This window comes from Mustela lutreola, chromosome 5, assembly GCF_030435805.1.
Source record: "Mustela lutreola isolate mMusLut2 chromosome 5, mMusLut2.pri, whole genome shotgun sequence".
NCBI classification, from domain to species: Eukaryota; Metazoa; Chordata; class Mammalia; order Carnivora; family Mustelidae; genus Mustela; species Mustela lutreola.
In genome coordinates, this window is record NC_081294.1 from 115,784,714 (window position 1) to 115,812,077 (window position 27,364).

The 27,364-nt window shown below is 36.9% G+C and overlaps 1 protein-coding gene across 1 annotated transcript in view; it reads left to right on the forward strand.

The window, feature by feature from the left end:
- Positions 1-27,364, forward strand: part of ADGRV1 (adhesion G protein-coupled receptor V1) — a 544,366-nt gene that overhangs the window by 16,521 nt on the left and 500,481 nt on the right. Inside the window, exons 2-5 of the mRNA XM_059175461.1 lie at positions 19,296-19,480; positions 21,865-22,014; positions 23,123-23,218; positions 25,940-26,044. Coding sequence (XP_059031444.1) covers positions 19,296-19,480; positions 21,865-22,014; positions 23,123-23,218; positions 25,940-26,044 — 536 coding nt within the window. The remainder of the gene's footprint in view (positions 1-19,295; positions 19,481-21,864; positions 22,015-23,122; positions 23,219-25,939; positions 26,045-27,364) is intronic.

Consider the following 27,364-nt stretch of genomic DNA (forward strand, 5'->3'; position numbering starts at 1 on the left):
ATAAACTTTACTCTAATTTCTAATGTATACAGGTGTATAATTCATTTCCCAGTAACTGTTCACATATCAGTGTGAAGGGTAGAGTTGGGAGATAAAAACTAATCTAGTGATGATTTGCCTTTTTTTTTTTTTTTAAACTTAGGAAAAATTTCAAGATGAAATTCTATTTTAATATATTCATTTTTTTCATATTTACTGCTTCATAGCTAGACTTTAGACAATCCCTGGCACATTGTAGAGACTCTGGATATTTTTCGGAAGTTGCCAGATGGTGAATGAATGTTAGATACAGCCATAGCTAAGACCATCAGTAGGGTCCACATTTCTTTAAGCACTCTTTTTCTTTTAGATTTTATTTATTTATTTGAGAGAGAAAGAGAGAGAGCTAAGCAGTGGGGAGAGCAACAGAGGCAGGGGTAGAAGCAGGTTCCTTGCTGAGCAGGGAGCCCCATGAGGGGCTTGATCCGAGGACCCTGGGAATATGACACAAGCCAATGGCAGCCACTTAACCAGCTGAGCCACCCAGGTGTGCTCCTCCTTTAAGCTCTTTAAAAATAGTGTGCATGAACAAAAAGACTAAGCTCTTGAAGGACTTTGCACTATAACAGCTATAAATTATAGCTGGAGGGAACTGCCTAAGAATACTGTGCACTGAAGATAGCACTATGTGATACAGGCAGTTGTGTGGTACTGTCTCTGAAAGATAGTGCCGACCCATGCTAGGATCTGGGGCCAGTGTGGCATGAGGGCCACAGACTAAAACAGCAAGGCTAGGCAGATGGAAGAGACCAGGTTCAGACAGGGCAGTGGGTCCTGAGGCTCAGTGGCAGCTGGATCACTGTAGATAGGGATACCATACATCCTTTAGGAATGCATATGCCACTGGAATTCTTGGAGCATGCAAGTAGGGGACCTTCAAGAGGTAAAGCTGGATTTCCTTCAAGCATGACTCATGGTATTTGGAGTAGGATTTAATTTAATTTGGAGAAATAATGTCATGATGAAAATGAAAATGGCAGCCTCCCAATCCCCTGCCCCATAAGAGCCCAGAGCTCAGGGCTCCACTCCTCAGTGCACCCTCAGAGAAAAGCAGTCAATCCCTCCCATCTCCCTGTCTCCAGCCATGCTCCGAGCTCACCCAGCCTGTGACCAATCATTTCTTTCTCTGGCACATGGCCCCATTTGGAGTCTCTAAACCTAGCAGATTCCTGCAGCGCCCTCCCACACTGGCCACAGACTAAAACAGCAAGGCTAGGCAGATGGAAGAGACCAGGTTCAGACAGGGCAGTGGGTCCTGAGGCTCAGTGGCAGATGACATATTTGTAACATGAGTGTTGTGTACTAGTTCATACTTGTTACATATTAATGATTCCAAGGAATTAATATTTTTAATTACACTACAGCTGTAAGAAATTTTAATCAAATTTAATCCTGTCATCCCCCAGCATAATAGTGAAACAGAGTTTGAGCTACATTTAAAGCAACAGAAATAAGCACTATATCTTTTAAGAAGAAGAAGAAAAAATTTACTTTTGTATTATATGTAGGCAGTAGAATTCACAGGTGAATTCTACCAAACATTTAAAGAAGAATTAATACCTATCCTTTTCAAACTATTCCAAAATGTCTTAAAAAGGAATGTTTCCAGATTCATTCTATGAGACCAGCATTACCATGATACCAAGGCCTGAGAAGACACTACAAAAAAAAGAACTTTATAGACCAGTATTCCTGATGAACATAGATGCAAAAGTCCTCAATAAAATATTAGCAAACTGAATTCAACAATACATTAAAAGGATCATTCCCCACAATCAACTGAGATTTAGTCTAGGGATGCAAGGATGTTTTAATATCCACAAATTAATCATTGTGATACATCACATTAACAGAATGAAAGATAAAAATATGATCTTCTCAATAGATGTAGAAAAAACATTTGATGAAATTCAACATTTATTCATGATTAAAAACTCTCAACAAAATTGTTATAGAGAGAACATATCTCAACATACTCAAGGCTGTATATGATAACCCCACAGATAACATTGTATTCAATGGTGGAAAGCTAAAAACTTTTCTGCTAAGATCAGGAACAAGACAAGGATGCCCACTTTCACTACTTTTGTTCAATGTAGTACTGGAAATTCTAGCGATAGTAATCAGATAAGTAAAAGATGTAAAAGTCCTCCAAACTGGTAAGGAAGAAGTGAAACTCATTATTTGCAGTTGACATGATAGTATAGATAGAAAACCCTAAAGACTCTACCAAAAAATCTATTAGAATAAATGAATTCAGCAAAATTGCAGGATTCAAAATCAATATATAGAAATGTTGTATTTCTATATGCTATTAATGAAATACCAGGAAGAGAAATTTTAAGAAATCCAATTTACAATTGCATCAAAAAGAATAAAGTATTTAGACACAAATTTAACCACAGAGGTGAATGACCTAAACTCTGAAAACTATAAGATGTTCGTGAAATAAGTCAAAGATGGCACAAATAAAAGGAATTATATACCATGCTCATGAATTAGAAGAATAAATAGTGTCCATATTATCCAAAGCAATCTACATATTTAGTGTAATCCCTACCAAAATACCAGTATTATTTTTCACAGAACTAGAACAGAAAATCCTGAAATTTGTATTGAACTACAAAAGACCCCGAATAGCCAACACAATCTTTTTTAAAAACAATTATTTTTTATTAGCATGTAATCTATTATTAGCCCCAGGGGTACAGGTCTGTGAATTGCCAGGTTTACACACTTCATAGCACTCACCATAGCACATACCTTCCCCAACCACCCTCTCCCTTTCCCCCTCCCCCCAACAACCCTCAGCCTGTTTTGTGAGATTTAGAGTCTCTTCTGGTTTGTCTCCCTCCTGATCCCGTCTTGTTTCATTTATTCTTTTCCTAACCCCCAAACCCCCCACATTGCATCTCCACTTCCTCATATCAGGGAGATCATATGATAGTTGTCTTTCTCCAATTGACTTATTTCGCTAAGCATGATACCCTCTAGTTCCATCCATGTCATCGCAAATGGCAAGATTTCATTTCTTTTGATGGCTGCATAGTATTCCATTGTATATATATATACCACCTCTTCCTGATCCATTTCTCTTTTGATGGACATCTAGGTTCTTTCCATAGTTTGGCTGTCGTGGACATTGCTGCTATAAACATTCAGGTGCATGTGCCCCTTCGGATCACTACATTTGTATCTTTAGGGTAAATACCCAATAGTGCAATTGCTGGGTAATAGGGTAGTTCTATTTTCAACATTTTGAGGAATGTCCATGCTGTTTTTCAGAGTGGCTGCACCAGCTTGCATTCCCACCAACAGTGTAGGAGGGTTCCCCTTTCTCCGCATCCTCTCCAGCATCTGTCATTTCCTGACTTGTTAATTTTATCCATTCTGCCTGGTGTGAGGTGGTATTTCATTGTGGTTTTGACTTGTATTTCCCTGATGCCAAGTGATGTGGAGTACTTTTTCATGTGTCTGTTGGCCATCTGGAGGTCTTCTTTGCAGAAATGTCTGTTCATGTCCTCTGCCCATTTCTTGATTGGATTGTTCTTTGGGTGTTGAGTTTGAAAAGTTCTTTATAGATTTTGCATACTAGTCCTTTATCTGATATGTCATTTGCAGATACCTTCTCCCGTTCTTTCGGTTGTCTTTTGGTTTTGTTGACTGTTTCCTTTGCTGTACAAAAGATTTGATCTTGATGAAGTCCCAATAGTTCATTTTTGCCCGTGCTTCCCTTGCCTTTGGTGACGTTTCTAGGAAGTAGTTGCTGCGGCTGAGTTTGAAGAGGTCTCTGCTTGTGTTCTCCTCAAGGATTTTTTATGGATTCCTTTCTCACATGGAGGTCCTTCATTCATTTTGAGTCTATTTTTGTGAGTGGTGAAAGGAAACGGTCCAGTTTCATTTTTCACATGTGGCTGTCCAATTTTTCCAACACCATTTGTTGAAGAGACTGTCTTTTTTCCATTGGACATTCTTTCCTGCTTTTTTGAAGATTAGTTGACCATAGAGTTGAGGGTCTATTTTTGGGCTTTCTATTCTGTTCTATTGATCTGTGTGTCTGTTGTTGTGCCAGTACCATACTGTCTTGATGATGACAGCTTTGTAATAGAGCTTGAAGTCTGGAATTGTGATTCTACCAACTTTTAGCCATCACAGTCTTGAGTAAAAGAAGAACAAAGTTGGAGAAACAGAACTTGAAGACATATGCATTTCAAGGCATATATATTTCAAGGCATACAGCAAAGCTCTAGTAATCTATCGTACTGGCACAGAAATAGGTACATGGATCAATAGAATGGAATAGAGAGCAAAGCTCTAGTAATCAAAACAGTATGGTACTGGCACAGAAATAGATACATGGATCAGCTGAATGGAATAAAGAGCCCAGAAATAAATCCATGTTTATATGGTCAATTAATCTGTGACAGAGACGGCAAGAATATACAATGGGGGAAAAGACAGTATCTTTGATAAATTGTGTTAGGAAAATTGGATAGCTACATGCAAAAGAATGAAAACAGACCACTTGCTTATACCATGCACAAAAATAAATTCAAAATAGATTAAGACCTAAATGTTAAGGCATGGAACCATGAAACTCCTAAGGGAAAATAAAGGCAGTAATCTCTTGGACATCAGTCTTAGCACTATTTTTCTGGATTTGTCTCTGTAGGCAAGGACAACAAAAGCAAAAATAAACATTTAGGACTAAATCAGGCTAAAAAGCTTTTGCATAGTGAAGGAAACCATCAACAAACAGAAAGGCAGCATACTGATTGGGAGAAGATATTTAGAAATGATACATTTGGTAAGGGCTTAATATCCAAAATGTATAAAGAACCCATACAACTCAACACTAAAACAAAACAAAACAAAACAAATTTGGGGTGTCTGGGTGGCTCAGTCAGTTAAGCATATGCCTTCATCTCAGGTCATGATCCTGGGGTCTTGGGATTGACCCCCACATCTATTGCTCTGCTCAGTGGGGAGTCTGCTTCTCCCTCTGTCCCTCCCACACAGCTTGTGTTCTCTCTCAAATAAAATCTTAAAAAAAAATACAAATTATCCAATTAAAGAATGAGTAGATATTTTTTCCAAGGAGGACACACAGATGGCCAACAGACATATGAAAAGATGCTCAACATCACTATTCATCAGGGACATGCATATCAAAACCACCATGAGCTATTACCTCATGCCAATTAGAATGGCTAATATAAAGAAGATAGGAAGTAACAAATGTTGGTGAGGATGTGGAGAATAGAGAGCCCTCATATACTGTTGGTGAAATTGGAGTGTATCCATCATGGAAAACAGTATAAGAGGGTCCTCAAAAAATTAAAAAAATAAAAGTACCATGTGATTCAGTAATTCAATTAATGGGTATTTACCCAAGGAAAAAAAAACACTTGAAAAGATAAGATACACCCTTATGTTTATTGCAGCATTATTTACAATAACCAAGGTATGGAAGCAACCTAAGTATCCATTATTAGAAGAATGGATAATGAAGATGTGTTATATATGTGCAATGGAATATTGCTTAGCTATAAAGAAAAGTGAAGTCTTGGTATTCTCAACAACATGAATGGACCTAGAGGGTATTACACTAAGTTAGATAAGTCAGACAGAGAAAGATAAATACCATATGATTTTACTTAGCAGGAATAAAACAAATGAACAAACAAATAACAGAGAGAAACAGACTCATGAATATTGGCCAAACTAGTGGTTGTCATAGGGGAGATGGGTGGCAAGATAGGAAAACTAAGTGAAGGGGATAACGAGGTATAGACTTAAGTTATAAAATAAATAAGTCACAGGGTTGTTAAAGTATAGCATAAGAAATATAATCAATAATATTGTGATAACTTTTTCTGGTGACAGTGACTATGCTTAAGTGGTGAGCATTTCATAATGTATGTAACTGTTGAATCACTATGTTGTATGCCAGAAACTAATATTATATGTCAAGTATACTTCAATGGCAAAAACAAATTGAAGGTTTGTGGGGTTAAAGTCTGAAGATTATCCTCACCTGCGGCACGGTTTTGACAGTAGTTTTGACCTCAAAACATCTTCAGGCCCTCTTGATCTATCTTTTGTTTTGTTTTTGTACTCCTCTGTTCCTCAGGAGGAACCTCAAGTTATTATACATAGAATACAGACTTATTTTTGTAACTCTGAGAAGTACTGTTTTCCCTCTCTAGAGTCTGGAGTGATAGGTGTGACCAGGTAGGTAGGCATTTCTAAAGTTCCCGGATAGCTCTTCTACCTGTGCTTTCCATGCCAGACATAGTGTGTAGAGGTAGCTGATTCTCTTGTTTGAGTTTTACAGGCCTTCCAGGAGGAGTCTCACCATTTTGTTTTCAAATACAATGTTGCAGTTCATTCCCCTCAGACCTGGCAGTGCCATCTTGGGTTTCCATTGTGCTTTGCAAACTTTTCTAGGTTCTGGATGTTTCCATCTTATATCAGACGTCCTCCTTTCATTCTAGTATTGCTATATTATATGGGTGGGTGGGTGGAAAGAGAGCCTCACACAGGACAGCCTAGGATGCCCAGTCTTATTTCCTTTAGTCTCTTGGCCACTGGATTTTGAAGGTCCAGAGCCTGGAAACTGGTACTTCCTGGTGTACTGGAATGAATTTCTGAGTGCTTCACAAATTCCCTAGTGCTGTAGCTGTTCATTTTTCTTCCCTTTAACAGTTGAGGGAACTTGGGTCCAGAGAAGTGGCTTAACTTGTCCATCGATGGCAAAGATGGCAAGATGGCAGAGACTAGAAGTGACTGGGGACTCAGCATCCCCAGGGGCATTGGTAGTGTCCAGCTAGATTCTTCATAACTTCTACTGCAGGATCCCCAAGAGGGTACTGGTAGGAATGCTCTCCCTTTGCCCTGTAAAATCAAATTCCTGGACTCCTACACTGGGGACAGCCTATAAGAGGTATGTGTGTGCAGGTGTATGTGTGGACGCACACTGGTATGTGTTTTTCTACTGTTGAATGGCATAAACAGAAGAAGTATTTTACTTTCCTCTTTGATCCCAGTTAGAGGAGACATTGGTGTGGACTTGGAATTCAAGTTCTCTTTATAAATCACAGTTGCTATTCAGCTGGAGCCAACTGATGTCATGTAGAAATGTGGACTCAGTTTTTTCAAAATAACCTAGAAATAAAATTTTTAAAATATGTGGCGTCCTCAAACTTTAAATCTTGGAAAAAATTTTTTTAGTATTATTTCATAGACACATGTCTGTAGACCTCTTGGGGTGAACCTCTGTTTTCAACGTTAAACATGAAACTTTTTACTTTGTTCTTTCCCTTACCTGCCATGCATGCATATAATTCCTTTAGAAAGGACAGTGCCTAGATTCGTCATTGAAAACAAATGATATTCTATAAATAAATACATAATAGAAAGAAACTCAGAAAAATTGGCTAAGAGAATTTTTTTTTAAGATAACACGAAATCTCAGAAGCATGAAAGACTAGAACTAATTATAGCAGTGTTCAGTGAGATCTTAGTTTCAATAAAATTGCTTTTGTGACTTTTGTCTTTGAGTTTTATGAGGAATTGCAAATTATATTTTTATAGAGTTATAGGTGGCAAAAATCTATCTTTAAGTTCTTAGAACCTTTTTTCATGATTCAAGAAAATGTTTGCTTTTGAAGATGGAGGGGTGCCATCTAATGGTGGTTCACGAAATCTTTGTTGAGATGCACAATCCTTTTATTTCAAAGGAGCAAAAGGGCAAGTGCGTTTTACTTCTCCTTGACAAACGATACCTTTAGCACACTCATATTTGGAATTTCTGTGCACACGTCCTGATTGACTTTATTGCTTCTAAATTTGCCTCAAAGGATTCAGTGTTGTGAATCCTTCATTTTGTGCTTTGCCAAAGTGGGGTAGAGAGAGCACATTTGAAATCCATAATCTTCTAGAGCCCCACGTAGTCTAGAATTGAAGCTTCTGCACATTGTTCTTCCTGTTATCTTGGTGAGCATTTGTAATTCAAATATGAACAGCTTGAATGGCTTTTGTGATCCAGTTGATGACTCAAGCAATTGGGACAGTATGGTCTCATGGGAAATGTCAAGCTTAAATATTTTGGAATACGATAGAAATCTGAGGTGCACTTACGTTATTTAAAAGATTTCGTGTCTCAAGCATCTACTTACTTCATTTGTGTTTAGTAACATTTTGTTTTCCTTGGAAGTTTTGGTTCAAACTGTATAGTTGTTTACTGAAACGGTTTTGTGGAGCTGTTGTATGCATGTTGTATGCACGTGCCAGGGTGATTTGTTCTATCATCGTTACTCTTCTGGAAAAAAAGAAAAGAAAAAGAAAAAAAGAGAGATTGTGTTAAAGCACACTCTGTAAAAGTTGGTAAACATGACTCTCATAAAAATATAAGATGAACACATGTCGAAGATATTCAACCCATTAGTGAGAAAACCAAGAGAATGTTAATAAAAAAGCTTCAGAAGCTTCAAAGAGCTTTTGAGGAACTAAATATGTACAGGAAAATTAATAAAGGAATGTTGAGATAAGATTCCTAGGTTAGTTATAAAGCTGGGCATTGTCCTCCGAGTAATAAAACTATAACTTCTGGATATCTCTTTCACTGGACAAAAAGTATTTGCACATTTACTGCATGAAAATTTCCAAATTTACATGTAACTTCACTAAGTCTGAAGCCTTTTATTGGTAGTAAAAAAATGTTGAGTTGAACAAAGTGCATTTCTTTAAATCTTGGATCGGTCTGTGCCCTATCTGATATTGAAATTACACGGCACACGCTTTTTTGCTTAATGTCCAAGTTTTAGATGCTTTTTCTTAAAAATTATCAATTTTGTTGAGCCTCATCTCTGTACTCATGCTAGGTGTTGAGAATCCAAGATGGGCGAGGTCATTGTCCTGATGGTGCTTTTCTTCTAAGGGGAGAGACAGATAAGTGCAAACTGTGATTAAGTGCAATGAAAGAAACAAAAAGCTGAGAGGAGGCTATCAGGACAAACGTCTTTACATACAGAGAATAGAAAAGTCCCTTTGAGAAGATGACATTTAAGCAAAAACACAAAAGACGAGAAAGGGTCCTGGGAAAGGTAGGAGGGAAGAGAGTCCTAGGCCTGGGGAGCAACCAGCTATAGCATAGATGTTAGAAAGGGCTTGACTCATCCAAGGATCTGGAACACCACCACGATAGCTGTGAGTGAGGGGGAGAGTGGGACTTGATAGAATAGGTATGGTCTGTTTGTACTGGGCCTTGTAGTCCGTGGTAGAGTCTGCACTTTAAGTGCAGTTAGGAGCCTTCAGAGATTTTTCTTATAAAGCCTTTTTTTTTATTATGGAAAATCTTGAACATACACAAAAGTAGAAGAAATAGTATAGTAAATCTCCATGAGCCCATCACCCAGTTTGGAACTAAATCCTAGATATTTTGGCTCCCAATGCATGATTAATACAAAAGTACGTGAAAGAGAAAAAGAAAAAAATAACTAGTTGAAAATATGAAGGTGATGAAAATAATCTGTTGGAAGCAGTTAATGGGAGATGCCAAAATGTTTTGTTAGAACCATGACAGGATCTAAAATTATACTTGAATATTGAAGAAAATTGGATAACATAGGAACTTATGCACTTTTAAGGTTGGATCTTCCTAAACCACCTAAAACTTTATGGTAAAGTTTTTTTTTTTTAAGTTGTATAGCCGCACAACAATAGAAGAGGAGACAATACAATGTGGTTTTTGAGCCAGAAGGCAGACAGATGAGTAATAATTGGCTTAGCAGACCAACAGCAGCAGCTTAACTCTATAAGCTAGTAGGCCAGTGAATGCTAAATTTGCACAGGATTCTTAAAAAAAAAAATACAGGGAGTACGAAGTACCTTTGTAACTATGGGGAGTGGACTGGGTAAACAACTAGATGGGATGGAGTCTGTCCCAGGAGTAGCTGGGTTCCTAGAATTAGCATCTCTTCTGTACTATTGCTGACCCCTCCTCCCTGCAGCTCCTACTGTTTATTCTCTGGAAACTGTTAAGCATGGTTTCTTGATTGGGGATCTGAAGCATATTTGATGGGTGAAGATCCCTATATGATATATGATTACTGATTGCTGAGGCTCCAGTCACTTGGTCCCTGAAGGCTTCATAGTTATTTCTGTATCTTCTAAATAGTAGAATGGAAAATTTTTCTTTGGGGAACCTGATCAACCTGAGAGTAAAATCTTTTCTAAAGGGATTAAAATTGAGACTTTCTAATAAAAAGTTTACTCATTTCACCCAATGTTGACAAGCTACACTCTCTCATATATGCTCAAAACTTCAAATTTTCATTCTGGTCTCTGATTCTTAATCATATATATTTTTAAAGATTTTATTCATTTATTTGACAGAAAGAGACACAGTGAGAGAGGGAACACAAGCAGTGGGATAGGGAGAAGCACGCTCTCCTCCCCCACAGCAGGGAGCTTGATGCGGGGCTAATCCCAGGACCCTGGGATCATGAACTGACCCAAAAGCAGACACTTAATGACTGAGCCACCCAAGCACCCCCTTAATCATATTCAGATAAACAGATCCATATATTCAGCACATCCAATCATCCTTTTAGTCTCTTACTTTTAAGCATATGCAGATCATCAAGAATTACCAGATGTTTGGAGAAATCTTATATAGAAGATAAATCCCAGATTAAATAGCAAAGCCACTTAGCAGTAACAGAGACTATAAAGAGAAAACTTTAAAAATTTAATACTTTCTGAGACATAAAAGGAGCTATTTAATTAACAGGAAAAGAACAGGATACCATCAATTCTTAGAAATTGAAAACACAATAGCATAAATTAAAAAATTAGTGCAACTGAAATTTAATGGTGATTTAAAATCTCAGGGCAAAGGTCAAAGATTTGGATATTAGAATAAAGGACAAGAAAATGAGAGGGTTGGGTGCCTGAGTGGCTCAGTTAAGTGTCTGCTTTCAGCTCAGGAGACAGACAGCTCAGGACAGAGAGCCTATGTTGGGCTCTCTGCTCAGCGGCAACAGGCTTCTCCCTCTCCCTGCTGCTCCCCCTGCTTGTTCTCTCTCTCTTTGTGTCAAATAAATAAATAAAATCTTTTCAAAAAAGTGAGAGGGTGAATCCCAGAATACCAAGATCAAATAAGAGTTTTAGGAGTACCTGAATGTTTAGAGCAGCAATGTCTACAGTAGCCAAACTATGGAAAGAACCTAGATGTCCATCAACAGATGAATGGATAAAGAAGATGTGGTATATATACACAATGGAATGCTTTGCAGCCATCAAAAGAAATGAAGTCTTGCCATTTGAGATGACGTGGATGGAACTAGAGGGTGTCATGCTTGGCGAAATAAGTCAATGGGAGAAAGACAACTATCATATGATCTCCTTGATATGAGGAAGTGGTGATGCAACATGGGGGCTTAAGGAGGTAGGAGAAGAATAAATGAAACAAGTTGGGATTGGGAGGGAGACAAACCATAAGTGACTCTTAATCTCACAAAACAAACTGAGGATTGCTGGGGGGAGGGGGTTTGGGAGAAGGGGGTGGGATTATGGACATTGGGGAGGGTATGTGCTTTGGTGAGTGCTGTGAAGTGTGTACACCTGGCAATTCACAGACCTGTACCCCTATAACAAATATATTATATGTATATAAAAAATAAATAAAAAATGAGAAATAAAAGAGTTTTAGGATGAAAAAAACTGAAAATGGAAGAGGGGAAATCGTTGTAAAATAAAATTTTCTAGATCTGAAATTGAGTGTCAGACCAAAGGGGGCTGAGGGCTCAGACAAATGGTCAAGAATAAACCCTTTCCAAGAAAAGTCCTGTGAAATTGTGTAACACTATGCCAAAGAGAAGAACCTTCCAGAGGGAGGACAATGCAAAAAGACACATACAATATTTCATAATCAAAGTGATTTTGGATTTCTTTTTTTTTTTTTTAAAGATTTTATTTATTTATTTGACAGAGATCACAAGTAGGCAGAGAGGCAGGCAGAAAGAGAGGGAAGCAGGCTCCCTGCTGAGCAGAGAGCCCGATGTGGGGCTCGATCCCAGGACTCTGGGATCATGACCTGAGCCAAAGGTAGAGGCTTTAACTCACTGAGCCACCCAGGTGCCCCGATTTTGGATTTCTTAATAGCAATACTGGTAGTTTGAAAATAATAGAACAAGGCTTTCAGAATGATGAAAATTATTTTCACCTAAAATTCTATACCCAGTGAAAGTGTTGTTAAGTGGAAGATTAATATACAATAATTCCTAACGTACAAGATTTAAAAGGTTTGTTTCTACACACCCTTTCTTACAAAGTTACTGGAGGATGTTCTCTGTCAAAACAAGGGAATAAACAAAGTAAATCAAGAAAGAAGAAAACATGGAATCCGCAAACAGATCAAAGGGCAGAAGTCAAAGGGAATCCCAGGATGAATCTTACGTTCATGTACAGAGGTCAAGAAGTCCTGATGAATGTAGGCTTGACATTATGTGGTCTAGGACAGTGCAAGTTGCCAGATTTTTGTCTCTTTCCCTAAAGGGTGACTTGATGAGTGTGGTGAAAGTCCGTGGACACGATCATTTAATTGATGAGATTTATAATGGTGATGGAGTGTATTTGAGACAATTATGTGTGTTCCCATCATGAGTGTCAACATCAAACCGTTGTTATCTATTTCTCTATCAGCTACCATCTTGAGAAAATGTGCAGATTCCTGAAGTCTGTAGCTGAAGAAAACAAAATCTGTCACAGGAATTTTCTCCTATAGTTGTACATCTCAATATATACATAGATTCTCTCTTATGAGAGACCGATGAAGCTGATAATTGTAATTGACTCTGGGTAGAAGAAGCATATGGCTGATGGGGGCTGGTGTGAGGGAGATGTACTTTTTAATATTGTGCCAACACACACACACACATATATATATATATATATATATATATTATTTATTTATTATATAATAAAATAAAATATTCTCCTTAAAAACTTAAAATTAATTAAACAAGGGTAGTAAAGTAAAGTTTAGGTATGGTCCACATAACTATAAGAGACTATACCTTTTTTAACCTAAAAATATCTAGCTTTTCCTCTATTTGTATCATTAGCTTACTTTTTTATTGAAAGTTGCAAATTTAAATTCTGTTTTGGTATGGAAGAAGGAAAACATCAATTTTTTTGTAGTACTCACCCAAATATAAATAACACAAGTTAAGAATTCTTAGAGGCTGAATAATTTATGATACGAGTGGTGAAACTTCTCTTGTTCCGTGGGAGTAACTCTATAGCTTTAGAATGCCCGTTAGTAAATGTAATAGAATTGAAGTAATTCTAAACTAGAAAACCTTTTCCATCAGGATCATATTTTCAGTATCAGTTACCTGGTGGTCACACCGTGGGAAGATGCTAGCTACGGCATTAAGGCCACAGCTGAAACAAAAGGTCAATGCATCCATTCATCCATTCAATTCTGCATTAATAATATTTGTCATTTCACTGTGTCCCATCACTCTTAGGGGTTGTACAGTTGTTTACTTTAAAACTTAAAAAGACAAAGTTAAGTTTTACCATTTATTTATTTATGTTTTAAGTGGGGGAGGGAGGGAGGAGCAGAGAGAAAGAGAGAAGATTTTTTTTTTTGGAAGATTTTATTTATTTATTTGATAGAGATCACAAGTAGGCAGAGAAGCAGGCAGAGAGAGAGAGAGAGAGAGGAGGAAGCAGGCTGCCTGCTAAGGGGAGTGCCTAATGCGGGGCTCAATCTCAGGACCCTGGGATCCTGACCTGAGTCAAAGGCAGAGGCTTTAACCCACTGAGCCACCCAGGTGCCCCAAGAGAGAGGATCTTAAGCAGGCTCCACCCTCAGCATGGAGACCAAAGTGGGGCTCCATTCACAACCCTGAGATCGTGGCCTGAGCCTAAATCAAGAGTCAGAGGCTTAACCCACCAAGCCAGCCACCCAGGTACCCTGACAAAGTTAACTTTTAAAGTGACCACCGCCTGGGTGGCTCAGTGGATTAAGTAAGCCTCTGCCTTCGGCCCAGGTCATGATCTCAGGGTCCTGGGATTGAGCCCCGCATCAGGCTCTCTGCTCAGCAGTGAGCCTGTTTCCCCTCTCTCTCTGCCTGCCTCTCTGCCTACAATCTCTGTCAAATACATAAATAAAATCTTAAAAAAAAAATAACCAGTTTTTGTATGAGAGCTGATTACTGCACAATCAGCAAAATCATTTTTTAATATTTTTTTTATATTGTCATCTTTTGGGTGCTTAGTTTCATGTATTATTTTATTCTAAACCTTATTTTATTCTGTTCCTACAGACTTACTGGAACTTAAAATAGATGGCTATTCCCATTTACTCAGGATATACTTACTATACTTGCTATCTTTCCCAAGGAACCTAGTAATGAGAAGTAAGATAGGAGGAAGGTAATACCCTAGATAAGAGGGATGTAGAAATTGGGGGTTAGTATGACATATTATGTGGGAGAGTATTATTTTATAAATGATGTTTAATATGTTGTATGCTAAGTAACCCAAATGGACAAAAAAGTTGGTGAATAGCAGTAGGTTTTCCCAAGAGAAAGAAGAGGTAGGCATTCAGGAAAAAAGCAAGAGAAAGAAATTAATGCTGTGCTAACTTAAAGAAGCATAATATTGGGGTTCCTTGTGAGAATCAGAATGTATCAACTTTTCCAGAACACTGAGTCAGTGTGATGTACTCCTGTTCCACTTTGTTTTATTGTGAAGACAACTTTGGTTTGTCTGCGTGTCCTAAATTTCCTTACTAGTCATTGTCAGTTTTGAGGTGGGAGGGGAAAATATTATAGATGGTAATATTGCATGGAAACAGGAAAGAGCTAGTGTGGTATTTTTCCACAAAATTTTAGAAAGACCAAGTAAGACTGTTGAATGTTGGAGTGAAGGAGGAGAAATCTTCCACTTGGTATATCCCGACATGGGTTCATAGGGTCACAGGTTGGAGATTAATGGATAAATATTGGTGTTGAAAGTGACAGAAAATCTAACCTAAGGTGACTGTTGAAAAAAATGTAATTTATTGCCTCAGTAACTGAAGAGGCGAGGGTAAAGCTGGATTCAGGAAGCAGAGTTTGATTATCAAGACTTGGCGCCTCTCCACATCTTGGCTCTGTCTCTGGCTGTTTTGGCTTTATTTCCAGGCTTTAGAGGAAACTGTCCCCCATCAAAGTGATCCCAAATCCAGCGGTAGAGGGAATCTGCATCTTTATGCTTAAACAGGAATCTTAGAATTATCTTTTTGGCTCCCGTTGGCCTGATCTGAAGCATTTGCCGATTGCCGAGAGTATCATAGAGCCAAGAGCTGTATCTTAGGGATGTTTGTATCGTCAGTGATGAGCCCTGGGTGCTGCATGATGTCTAGCGAGCAGGGGCTCGCTGCACAAATGTCATACCGTGTTTTAATCAGCTCTTTGGAAAGCAACCAATATGTGTTATAGAAACTATTCTAAGATGTTCCTGATTTTAATTTTGAAATATTTTTTGCAGAATCAGATGACCTTTTTATAGGCTGAATGTGATTACTGGAATCTAAAAACTGAACATTTTGTGCTTATACGTTAGCAGGGCTTTATCAAAACTTCATAGTAAAACTCAGGAAATAAGCAAGAAAGTAACATAAATTTCAGATTGTTTTAACATGGTAAGAAATGTATTCAGACATAAGAGATCTATTGACAGGAACAGCTTTCATTTCCTTTGAGTCATACTGAGCAAGGGGTGAGAAAAACATGGATAATAGCTGAAAAGGAGATAATTTGAATATTAGAACATTATGCCCCTACAGAGCAGAGGAATGCCTTAATATTGCTAAAATTATTCTTTGACAGTTGTGACAGACTATGAATTAAGGACATCTTTAAGCACATGTTTGGAATTCATTTCCCAGAGAAGTTTAAAATAGGTGGTCTGATGGGTCATGTAAAACTTTTCTTAAATCAAGTACGAGAAAAGTGACCTGAAATAGATAAAAGATTTACATGTTGTGTCAGTTGCTAATGCCTGTTCTTCTGAGTTCAATAAAGAGAGTTCCAAAGACTAGATTTTTAGTATGATAGAGGAAAATGTACCTAGTTACTCTAAAAGAGAAACTTCAGCATTTCTGTAATTATGCCTGTCTTCTAATGGGAACTTCACTTTCAAAGCTTTTTCTTCATCTTTTAGTTTTTGCTGAATGCCAACTTTGCCTCAACAACTTTTCTTACGAGTTGAAAAGATGAAAGCAGGGGAGATTCAATTATCAATGATGTCACAGAATTTGAGGCATTTCCAATCATGCTTGTTTGTTCATTTCACATAATCTCAAAATTCACTGATGTGCACCAATTTAAAATGAATTTACTGACTTACCCAGAAGATCTTGGAGCTCTAATTGCCTGGGAAACTGTAAGAATGCACCACTTGAGCTCATTGGTCCTGACATTAAAAGATGCTATTAAATATTTAAAGTAGTCAAGAGAACCGTAGTTTCTTTAAATAAATGTAATGTTTATTAGGATAATAATGTGCAGACTTAGGAGACTTGTAATTATACATCTTCATGGAAGTTTTGGTTATTGTGCATGAGTTTAAAATATTTGAATGTTTGGAAACAGGTAGCATAAACAATCTATCAAATTTTTTAAGATGGAGGGATGTGATTTGTAGGAATAGTATGTAAGAGGCAATATAATATGGTTATGGGGTAGAGTCTGCATGTGGACTGCTGGGTTCAAATCCTGCCTGGTCATTTACTTAGTTAAGTAGCACCATATGTGTTAACTTCTCTGTGCCTTAGTTTCCTCAGCTATAAATGAGCTTAATGCTACTAGTACCTTCTTCAGAGGGATGTTGTTAAGGTTAAGTAAAGTTTCTACAACGGTACATAAACATTCGCTGTTCTGATTGCTTTCTATAGGTCTTTGCAGTTTTTCTTTGGGATATGTGGAATCTTAGAATATAATATAATAACGTATAGGAAAAAATAAGGAAGTCTGCAGTAAGTTCAAGCATATTGCCTTGAAAAATTCAGTAATTAACTCAAAGCTGCAAATGTGGTTTATTGTACGTCCACTCCCGAACACACTCCTCACACTCTTCCTTACACTCCCGGACAGTGCATGTCAAAGTATGTCTCCAGGATCAGTTGGGCTTAGAATTCGAATCAGTAGGGCTGCCTGTTGAATGTAGATTCCTGGGCCTCAACCTAATTTCCCTGGATCAAAAATTTTGAGTGTGTGAGTTAGCATCTTTAACAAACATATGAGCTGATTCTGATGCAGAACAAATTTTGAGAACTTATTTCTGCTTCTGATGCAGAACAAATTTTGAGAACTTATTTCCCCAGCCTCTTGTCATGCTGTAATTCACTTTCACTCTTTCTCACTTAGAACTTCAGGTGTTGTATAACTCTCAGCTCAAAGTTCTGTCACATCTCACGTTCAAGGAAATTTTTTCTTTCAAATCACAATAGACCAAAGTTGATCTTTTTCTTACACATCCAAAGCCAAGCTCACTGCCTCCTCACCCCTCCATTCTGTATTCTCTTTCTCATTCCTAGTCCATTTTTTCCCCTACTGTTTGTCATAAGTGAGGTGTGAAATCATTCTGGCTTTAGAATTCCACAGAAGACCTTCAGTTGTCTCTGGTGGCCCCAGAGCTGCTCCTAATCTCCTGACTCACCCAGGCTTTGCCTTTTTCCTTCCCTTTCTCTCACTTTTTAAATTAACTTACTTTTGGTAAGGGTTTCTGCCTTAGAAGTCAGGGAAGAGAGAGCTGTTTTATTTCTTCCCCCAAGTCCCTTATCCCCAGGACGGGTGAACATTCTTAGAAGGCACAGGTGTACAAAATGCCTTGGTCCTCCAGAATCTCTGTCTCTGTTGGCCCTTCCTGGACTCCGTCTGACCTCTGCATCCCTGTTTGTGGATTTTGCAGCCATAAATATGGGAGACATCCTTAAGGAATCTCAGATTGCATTGTTTGAATATACTTGACTGAGCAAATTGCATTTAAACTAAGATATATCAAGATCTTGTGTGTTTGGTGGTTTCTAAATATAACGCCATGGGTAGCCAAGTGGAAGTACCACATGCATGAAAGTTTTATTACTTCGTGACCAAGGTAAAGATTAATAGGAAGCATTTTGGCTCATAGAGTGCATAATGCAACTCTCCTTTAAAACACATGAACTTGTTATGTTCGTGTGACTGATCACATAATCCATTGGAATCTTAATGATCCGTGAGATCAGTTGTTCACATTTTGTAGAGGTGCATCTACATTACAAAACAACAGTGCTTTCAAGAGGCCACTGCACTGTTGTGCTTTTGAAAACACTTGAATCACACAGTGCTGAAAGCAGGAACTCTATTGGTGACTCATAAACACACACAGTCTAGTAAGAAGAAAACAAAAGAACTTATGGAAGAGAAGGAAATACATACTGTCAAATGTTTATGCTGCTTATTTTTAAAGCAACATAGACATTTTCTAAGAAATGATATTAATATTTTAGCTTGTTAAATGGAAGAAATTTAAGTCCTGGAAATATATGTTGAAAATATTAGCATTTTTTACAATAACTAAAAAACTTAAAACTTTAGCGTTTCCTTGCAGTAACTAAAAAAATTTTTTTAAAACATTCTCAAATGAGACAAATTTCAGGAAAACGTAGAAACAACCAAGAAATCAGTTTACAATAAAGTTTTAGCTTCAACTGCTTTTACATACCACTTTTAAGAGTTCTCTCATATTTGTGTGATCATCAAATAAAAAGATGAAGAAACCACATTAAGATTATTGATCCATTTGATAATTTTTTAGTTTTAGCTTACATTTTACAGTTTCATTTGGGGTAAGGAAATATGGGCTTTAACTCTTTCCAAGGTACTGCTTTATGTTTTTTCTTAGAATAAGTTTTAGGGTCAAAAATTTTAAAAACCCTAATTTAATAAACAAGTTTAAGGCTACTAATAACTATTAGCTTGATATATAAGTTAAAGAACAAAAAGTAGTTATGAATTATAAAAAAGAACCACGGAAGAGATTGTGATTTTTTTTAACTTGTTTCTTTGATCATGTATTTAAGTTGGATGCTTAATATTTGATGTATTTATGTCTTAGTTGTTGACTGTCTAGCTCTTCATCCTGTGTTTATACCTGTAAGCAACAGTGTAATGAAAATACATTCAAAGCTTTTTTTTTTCCCCCCCTTATAGGGATGCCCTCTGCATCTTTACTAGTAAATCTCCTCTCAGCTTTATTCATCCCTTTTGTGTTTGGAGAAACAGAAATAAGGTTTGCCGGACAAACAAAATTTGTAGTTAATGAAACAAGTACAACAGTTATTCGTCTTGTCATCGAAAGGATAGGAGAGCCTGCAAATGTCACTGCAATTGTATCGGTAAGAAATGATGTAGTTCTATTCTTAGTGAAATAGGTGATATGAAATTTCTTAGTTTCAGTGATAGTATTTTCTTAACTGTTTGAGATTCTGAGTTATTTCATTATGATAAATGACTTGCAGTTACACTATTCCATTCATTTTTCTTATAGAGTTTACACAGCGCTCCAAGGTAGCATATGCATTTGACAATAATACTATTGTAAAGTTATAGGCTGATTATTTTAAAATGTTCATATATTTAATGTGAAAACAAATAAAAACCAAAGACATCAGTAACTATTTCTAAGTAGAAGAAAATTTTACTTTTAGTAATTTGGTTACAGGTTGTCTCTGCTCAGATATTTATTTCAGGTGGCTTAGGGAAAATACATAAAATATGTAAAAGCTGAAAAATGACAAATTAGAAATGAATTTTGTCAGAGAGCTTGGGAGAAATGAAATTCATTAACTTAAGTAGAAGTTAGGCAGGATTTGTTAAACTGTTTATCAAGTTATCTTATACACACTTTAGTTATTAGGTTGATTGTGTGCCTATTTGTGTCTATGTTTAATCAGTGGGGGGGAATCGGAGGGGGAGACAAACCATGAGAGTCTATGGACTCTGAGAAACAAACTGAGGGTTTTGGAGGGGAGGGGGGTGGGTGGATGCGTGAGCCTGGTGGTGGGTATTAAGGAGGGCACATATTGCATGGAGCACTGGGTGTGGTGCAAAACAATGAATTTTGGAACACTGAAAAAAATTAAATTAAATTAAAAAAAAAATAATGTCATATGACCACTAAGGATGTTGCTCTATTTGAGACCCAGAGTGCCTGAATTTTTTTTTTACAAAATAAGTTTTGAAGGAGATTAAATTACCACATTGTGAAACATCATAAAAAGAGATAAAGAAGAAAAATTGCTTATGAAATAAACGTAGTTTTATAATTTTGTGCATTGCTTTGAGTTTTTAATTTATGACCTGTGAATATATTTACTGAATTGATTTGGACTTGAGTATACATTATACTTGATCATCTTTTATGCATAATTTTGATTGTATCATAGGGATGTTTTGGGATTGCCCTTTCATTTTCGCAGCTTCTCTCGATGGTGGCATCATCATTTCTCAATTATTTTTCACCTGTTTTTCAATGAAGTTCCTTCCAATTTTTGCTGCTATAAATGCTGCTTTGATGAAAATGTTTACATATGTATAAATTTTTACACATTTTGGGTTGTTAAGTGATTTTTTGGACTGGATTGCTGTGTTTTTCTCTTTGTTTCAATGGCTCTTGATAATGCTTTCTAAAAGGCTGTGCCACTTTTTATGTTATAAGGAGCACAAGTTTTTCAATACCCTCAACAAGTTAATCTCAAGTATTTAAACTTTATTTTTATAAAAGAAAACTAGAAATTGACTATAATTTTCCTATACATGTTTGTACTAAATCATAGTATTTTTTCCAGTAGCTAAGTTGTTCATTTTTGAGTTCTTTGGCAAAAGAAAACTCATATAGCTTTGCACCAGAAGTTGCTCATTTATAATTTCATAATTACTGCTTTCTTGAAAATCTTATTAGCAGTGTTGCTGTTACAGAATGAAGTCTTAAAAAGTTAAGGAAAAGTTTATGATGACTAAAGGAATTAGGTCTTTATTGGAGTTGTGGGGGAGAATTTAAATAAAACTTCAGTTGAGAGTTTTGGAAAAAAGCATTTCTTTGAAACCAAAAAGGTAAAAATTACTGATTTTCCTGATACAATTTGGCAGGCTAGTTCCTGCTTTATTTCCTATTCCTTTTTATTTCCTATTTATTTCTTGTTGTAGCTACAGTTTGTTTTCTTGTCAAGTTTGCTGTAATCCACTTCACGTCAATAAAGAGGTATAGAAAAAATATTCACATCCTTACTTTCATATATAATTATTACTTTTCTGTGTAATGATTCCTTTACATTCCAGAGTATAAGCAAATGTTTTTGCTTTGACTCATTTTTTTTATTTTATTACTTTTTTTAAAAGATTTTATTTATTCATTTGACAGAGATGACAAGTAGGCAGAGAGGCAGGAAGAGAGAGAGGAAGGGAAGCAGTCTCCCCGCTGAGCAGAGAGCCCGATGTGGGGCTTGATTCCAGGACCCTGGGATCATGACCTGAGCTGAAGGCAGAGGCTTTAACCCACTGAGCCACCCAGGCGCCCCATGCTTAGACTCATTTTTAATAATTTTTTTTGACAGTGATTTTTGTCAGTTGTTAAATATTTGTTTTGTTTTTGGTATATCCTGTCTATAAACATCAGCTTGAGTTGATGATTCCTGTTTTTTTCTGTTGATTACTCCAGTTAGCATCAGTTATGCCTATCCTAACACTGTTGTAAGAAATACCTATATTTTGCAATTGATAGCTGTATGGAGATGACACCGGTGACTTTTTTGACACATATGCTGCAGCATTTATACCTGTTGGAGAAACAAATCGGACAGTATACATAGCAGTATGCGATGATGACTTACCAGAGCCTGATGAAACTTTTATTTTTCACTTAACATTACAGGTAAGTCCTTTTGCCCCTTAAACTCAGAGAAACCTTACAGCGCATGAAAATCTGTTTCTGTAGAGGTAAAGCCCATCTAGAGACTGGAGGTGGTTTTCATAGAACTCAGAACTGACAACCTTTTCGGCAGTTTCACAGACAATCTTATTATTGTGGTTATTATTCCTCAGACAATCTTGTTTAGAAGATTCTACAGTTAGTTTTTGGATCCATTCAGCTTATTTAGGAATTGCCATGACAGATGCTCAAGAAAACCGGTCTTCCATTCGGCCCTTTTCTCTTTTATCCCTCCGCCGCTACCAGATGCACAAAGAATGACCTAAACTTCTAAGTTCAAAGGAGAAGGATACAAAAAGCAGGCGTGGAAGTGGGAGGTCCCTGCGCCTTAGAATTATTTTGGACTGCCCCTGGGAAAAATGCTTGAATAGCCCGAGGTTTAATTGTCCTTTATGGCTTGATCTATTAGGTTGAGGTAATGACTGCTAACACTGTTCTAGTTAATTTTTCTGAGGGGCATTGCGAATTATTTTTAGAATCATTAGGTCAGTATGAGTAAAATTTTTGTGAAAATGATGCTTGAAATAGTTCTCTTTTGCTTTTGTATATTACTTTTTTGCATATTCCTTTATGCTGCTGTTGAATATCAATAGAAATGTTGTAGGAAACTCTTCCCTTATTGATTAGAAAAGATGTTTTAATATTTCATCTTTAATCTGGCTCTGTGACTTACAGAAAAAAATAATTGTTAAGCTTCAGCACCTTCTGTAGTATAAGAAAAAAAGTCATATTTGAATAGAATTTCACACTGCTTACTTAATTCTCTGTTACATTATTAATGGCATTAATTATAATATGGCATTACTAGCCAGTGATTACTTATCATTATAGTGATTGATATTTTGATAGCCAGTGATTAGTGGTTTTTTAAAAAGTTTATTTGGGACTTCTTTACCAGGTTGACTTAGTTTGAATATATTTTCTTAATCTGCATTAAAAGTGTATTTTTATTCATATTCTGAACCATTATGCAAAGACAGAAACTATTAAAATGTTTCACTGTTTCTTTTATTTTTAATTTTATTAACTTATTCTTGGGCTTTTATTTTAGAAACCTTCAGCAAATGTCAAACTTGGATGGCCAAGGACTGTGACTGTGACAATATTATCAAATGACAATGCATTTGGAATTATTTCATTTAATATGGTATGGTTGCAATTTGATTAATCTTGTGGTTGCTAGTTAATAGTTATTAATTTTTTTTGTTATTTTTCATGATGTTACCTGGTAGCATCCTACCATTTGATATTTAAATAAAATTTTCTCGAACTTCATTCATGTCCCACATTTTGTAGACTGTTCATTTGTTCTACCTAAGATTTCTTCAGCTTGAGGAGGCCTGTGGGATCATGGCCATCTCTTGTCCTAATCTCCTGCTGATCATTCCCATCTGACTCATTCGTTGCCTCCTTTGTTGGTCTCTAACTTGGATGTTGTCTTAGTCTGTTCTGTCTGCTGTGACAGAATTCTGTAGACTGGTGTCTTAAAAACAAAAGGAACAATTTCTCCCAGTTCTGGAGGCAGAGACATCTGAGATCCGTGTCTGGTGAAGGCCTGCTTCCTAGATGTCTTAGTGTGCTGCTTTCAAAGGGCAGGAAGGGGCAGAGGAGCTGTGGGAGGTCTCTCTGATAAGGGCACTAGTCCCATTCAGAATAGCTTTGCCCTTGTGACCTAATCATCTCCTAAAGGCCCCACCACCCAGGATTTGAACATGACTTTGGGGTGGGGGGGAGGAGGGGCACAAACATTTAGGCTGTAGCAGATGTTGTAATCTAGTTCCTTTTGCTTGATTTTCTCAGTTGCCACTGAAATACTGTTTGTCCTCCTTCTCTGAAGGTTGGAGATGAGAAAAATTTACTGGAAGAGTACTGGAAAAACCTATAGTCAACTCAGAATTGAATAGAATGAAGACATGATAGTTCTTAAAAATTCTGTTGTCAGTCCCTACCCTGAGATTTTTTTTCCCACTTACTCATATTCTTAAAGGTTAAAACTCCTCATCATCTCCTCAGTTTTGCTCAGCAGTTCATTCTTTTCTCTTGATCACTGAATTCTTGTGTGTCCTCTGTTCAGAGAGTTTTATCTTTAGAAAGAAGTACACAAGACAGGTTCCCCCTTGAGAGAAATTATTTCCAGCTCTTATTTTTTTTTTAAATGATGCAGCCATTTTTTAAAAAAAGATTTTATTTATTTATTTGACAGAGAGAGAGAGATCGAGAGAGAGAGAGAGAGAGACAGCAAGAGATGGAATGCAAGCAGGGGGAGTGAGAGAGGGAGAAGCAGGCTTCCTGTTGGGCAGGGAGCCTGATGTGGGGCTCCATCCCAGGACCCTGGGATCATGATCTGAGCTGAGGGCAGATGCTTAACAGCTGAACCACCCAGGTGCCTATGTTTCCACCTCTTAAAACAAAATTTATCTTGGATACAATTGGATTTTGCCACTAAGATTTAGACTACAAGGACCTTCCTGATACTGAGGCTTTTTGAATCATGTTACTAATTATCATTACTAAAAGATGATGATACTCCGCAGCTTTTTATTTATTTTCCAATTTAGATTGCTGCTACAATTGGTGCATTGTATGTCATTTTCTTACCTTAAATTATCTCTGTAACAAGGCAAGCTATAGATAAATATGATCTTTTAATTGCAGTATCTTTATTAAAAAAAGATGTGGATAATGTCAATATAGTAGACATTTTGTGACCTCCATTATATTGTCATTTACAAAATTAATTAAATTAATTAATCAGTCAGTTCTATTTAAATGATAGGGAATTACTAGTTAATTATGAAGCAGGCTCTCTTAATTGCTTAATTTTTCTCCTTACTGTCTTTCTTTTATATTCACTCCCAATTTATCATCCCCGACCTCATACTGACTTGTTTAAAGGTTTCTTTTCTCCCTCCCTCCTTTCTCCCTCCCTACCTCCCTCCTTCCCTCCTCACCCCCGTTTTTTCTTGACATAGTACCTCTTAACCTCTGGGAATGAATCCCAGTCTCTAGCATTGGTGGCAGGTCCCTGACAGTTGTGGTTGCTGTGCTGCCAGGGGGCTGCCTGCCCCATAAGGTTAAAATGAAACAAAGTAAACTGTTGAGGTCACAGTAGTTGCTAAATAGGCTGGCTTCAGTTCCTGGCCTGGATAATGATTTTGTTGATGATGAAGAGAGCACTAATGATATTTGATGTCTTTGGGACAGATATTCTGATCCCCGTTTATGGATGGGGACACTGAGGCTTGGGGTTACCAGGAGAGATGGGCACTACTGCCCTAGAAAGCATACACCTGGCTGCTTCCCGCTTCCTCCTCTTCTAGGCCCGGTTTCAGGCACCCAAGCCAGCGTGTTTCAACATTTGAAGCCCTGGCTTCTTTCCCCCAGTGGTCATGTCCTGAAAATCATTAGCAGTCCTCTTCTTTTCACTGGCAGGTTGGCCAATGAGAAGGGCATAGTGGTTAGGAGTAAGGCCTGTTGGTGGTGCTGCCCCTGGATGGTCACAATCAGCTACTCTCAGGGGGAGATGCAGCTTGGTTTTTTGACATCCCGGGTCCCTGTGAGCATTTGAGTTTCTCATCTTTCACTAAATAACCTTTAAGATCTTTCAGCAGAATAGCTAGCTGATGGTAGAATCAGGACAAGAACTTGCATCTTTTGCTTGACCAGGTTTTATGTTCCCTTTACACTATTATTTTTAACTTTTCAAGCATTTTTATTAACTACAGCTAATTAATGCTAGGGCATATCACATTCTTAGGGTATGATGTGGATTAATTTGTCTATGTAAATTTAGTATTTCTAAGGTTAACAGTTTGTACCACCTCTACCTCTGGCTGATATAAGTGCCTGTCTTTGCTGTTTCCACTAGCCTTTTTCAATCACAGTGAGTGAGCCCAGGGGCAGAAATGAATCTGTGCCTCTTACTCTCATCAGAGAAAAAGGAACTTATGGAATGGTTACTGTGACTTTTGAGGTAAGTTTAGTCTGAAATCACTTTAAACATCAGAGTTCACATCAGGTGGCTGTAACTTTTAACTTATAAATTAAGTTATTATATATATATGTTATATATATATATATATATATGTGTTATATATATATATATATATATACATATAATTAAGTTATAAGTCAAGGTCCTTTCTATAATAAGCATGACCCTTAACAAACTGAAATAATAGTAAATACTTTTATTATCTGATAGATTTCATAATTAATAAAAGATTTTTGTTGTTGTTGCTTGCATGTATTATGCTACCATGAAACACAATGTATCATTTTATATACTGGTTGGTAATAATAAACCACAAAATAATAACAATGTTAATTCTAAAAAATTCATTAAACCTTTATGATAAACCTTTTCAAGGATGTAAATTTTAAAAATACCCATGGGTTATTTAGGCTTATGTAAAATTATTTGATTATTTGATGTTTAGTCTTCCCCCATTTTACGTTTTCCCCATTTAAAAAAATATTTTTAATGGATGCTGTTAAGAGCAGTCAGACTCCACCATGGTGGTCCATAGGTGTTACAGCATTTGACTTGATTCAGATAGGCTAAGGGTGAGACAGGTTTCTTAGGGTGCTACCTGTCACCATTCCATTCGATTGCTTACTGACCACAGGCACACCAATGCGTCACCATTTGCTATTTTATGAGATACATATTCAAATCTTCAACTAATTTTTGTGCCTTATAATATCTAGGACATGTTCTTATGCTGTTTTCAAATATTACAGCATTAATTTCTATCTTACCAGTTTCTATTTTAACTATTAATAGCAATATCAATAAAATGGATAGTTGGATTTATATAACCTAATTCTGAAACATAGTAGAGTTCTTCTTGTGCTCACGGAGACCTGCAATATATGATGGTTATGTTAATTACATCAAAAAATAAAATGCCATAAGAGAATAATGTGTGAACAACATAGTAGCACTAATTTAATATGCAGTAGTTGTAGATAGTACATTTTTGAAAATGTATCTAATAACAAATGTGGGAAAAATTGGGGAAAGAATTGGTTGTAGAAAGGATAAGGCAAAATTGCAAATTTTGAACGTTGCTTTCTGGATGTCTGAAGTTACTTTCTTGAGTCTTGAGCCTTTGTTTTGTTGAAATAATTACAACTAGTATTTGCTGAGCACTTAATGTTGCCATTTACTGTTCTAAGTGCCTTACATTGATTCTCACTACATATAAGAACCACATCTCTTCCCAGAACTTTGTTTCCCTTGTGCCCTTCTTAATTTCTTCTCCATAATACTTACCATCGTCTGAAAAAT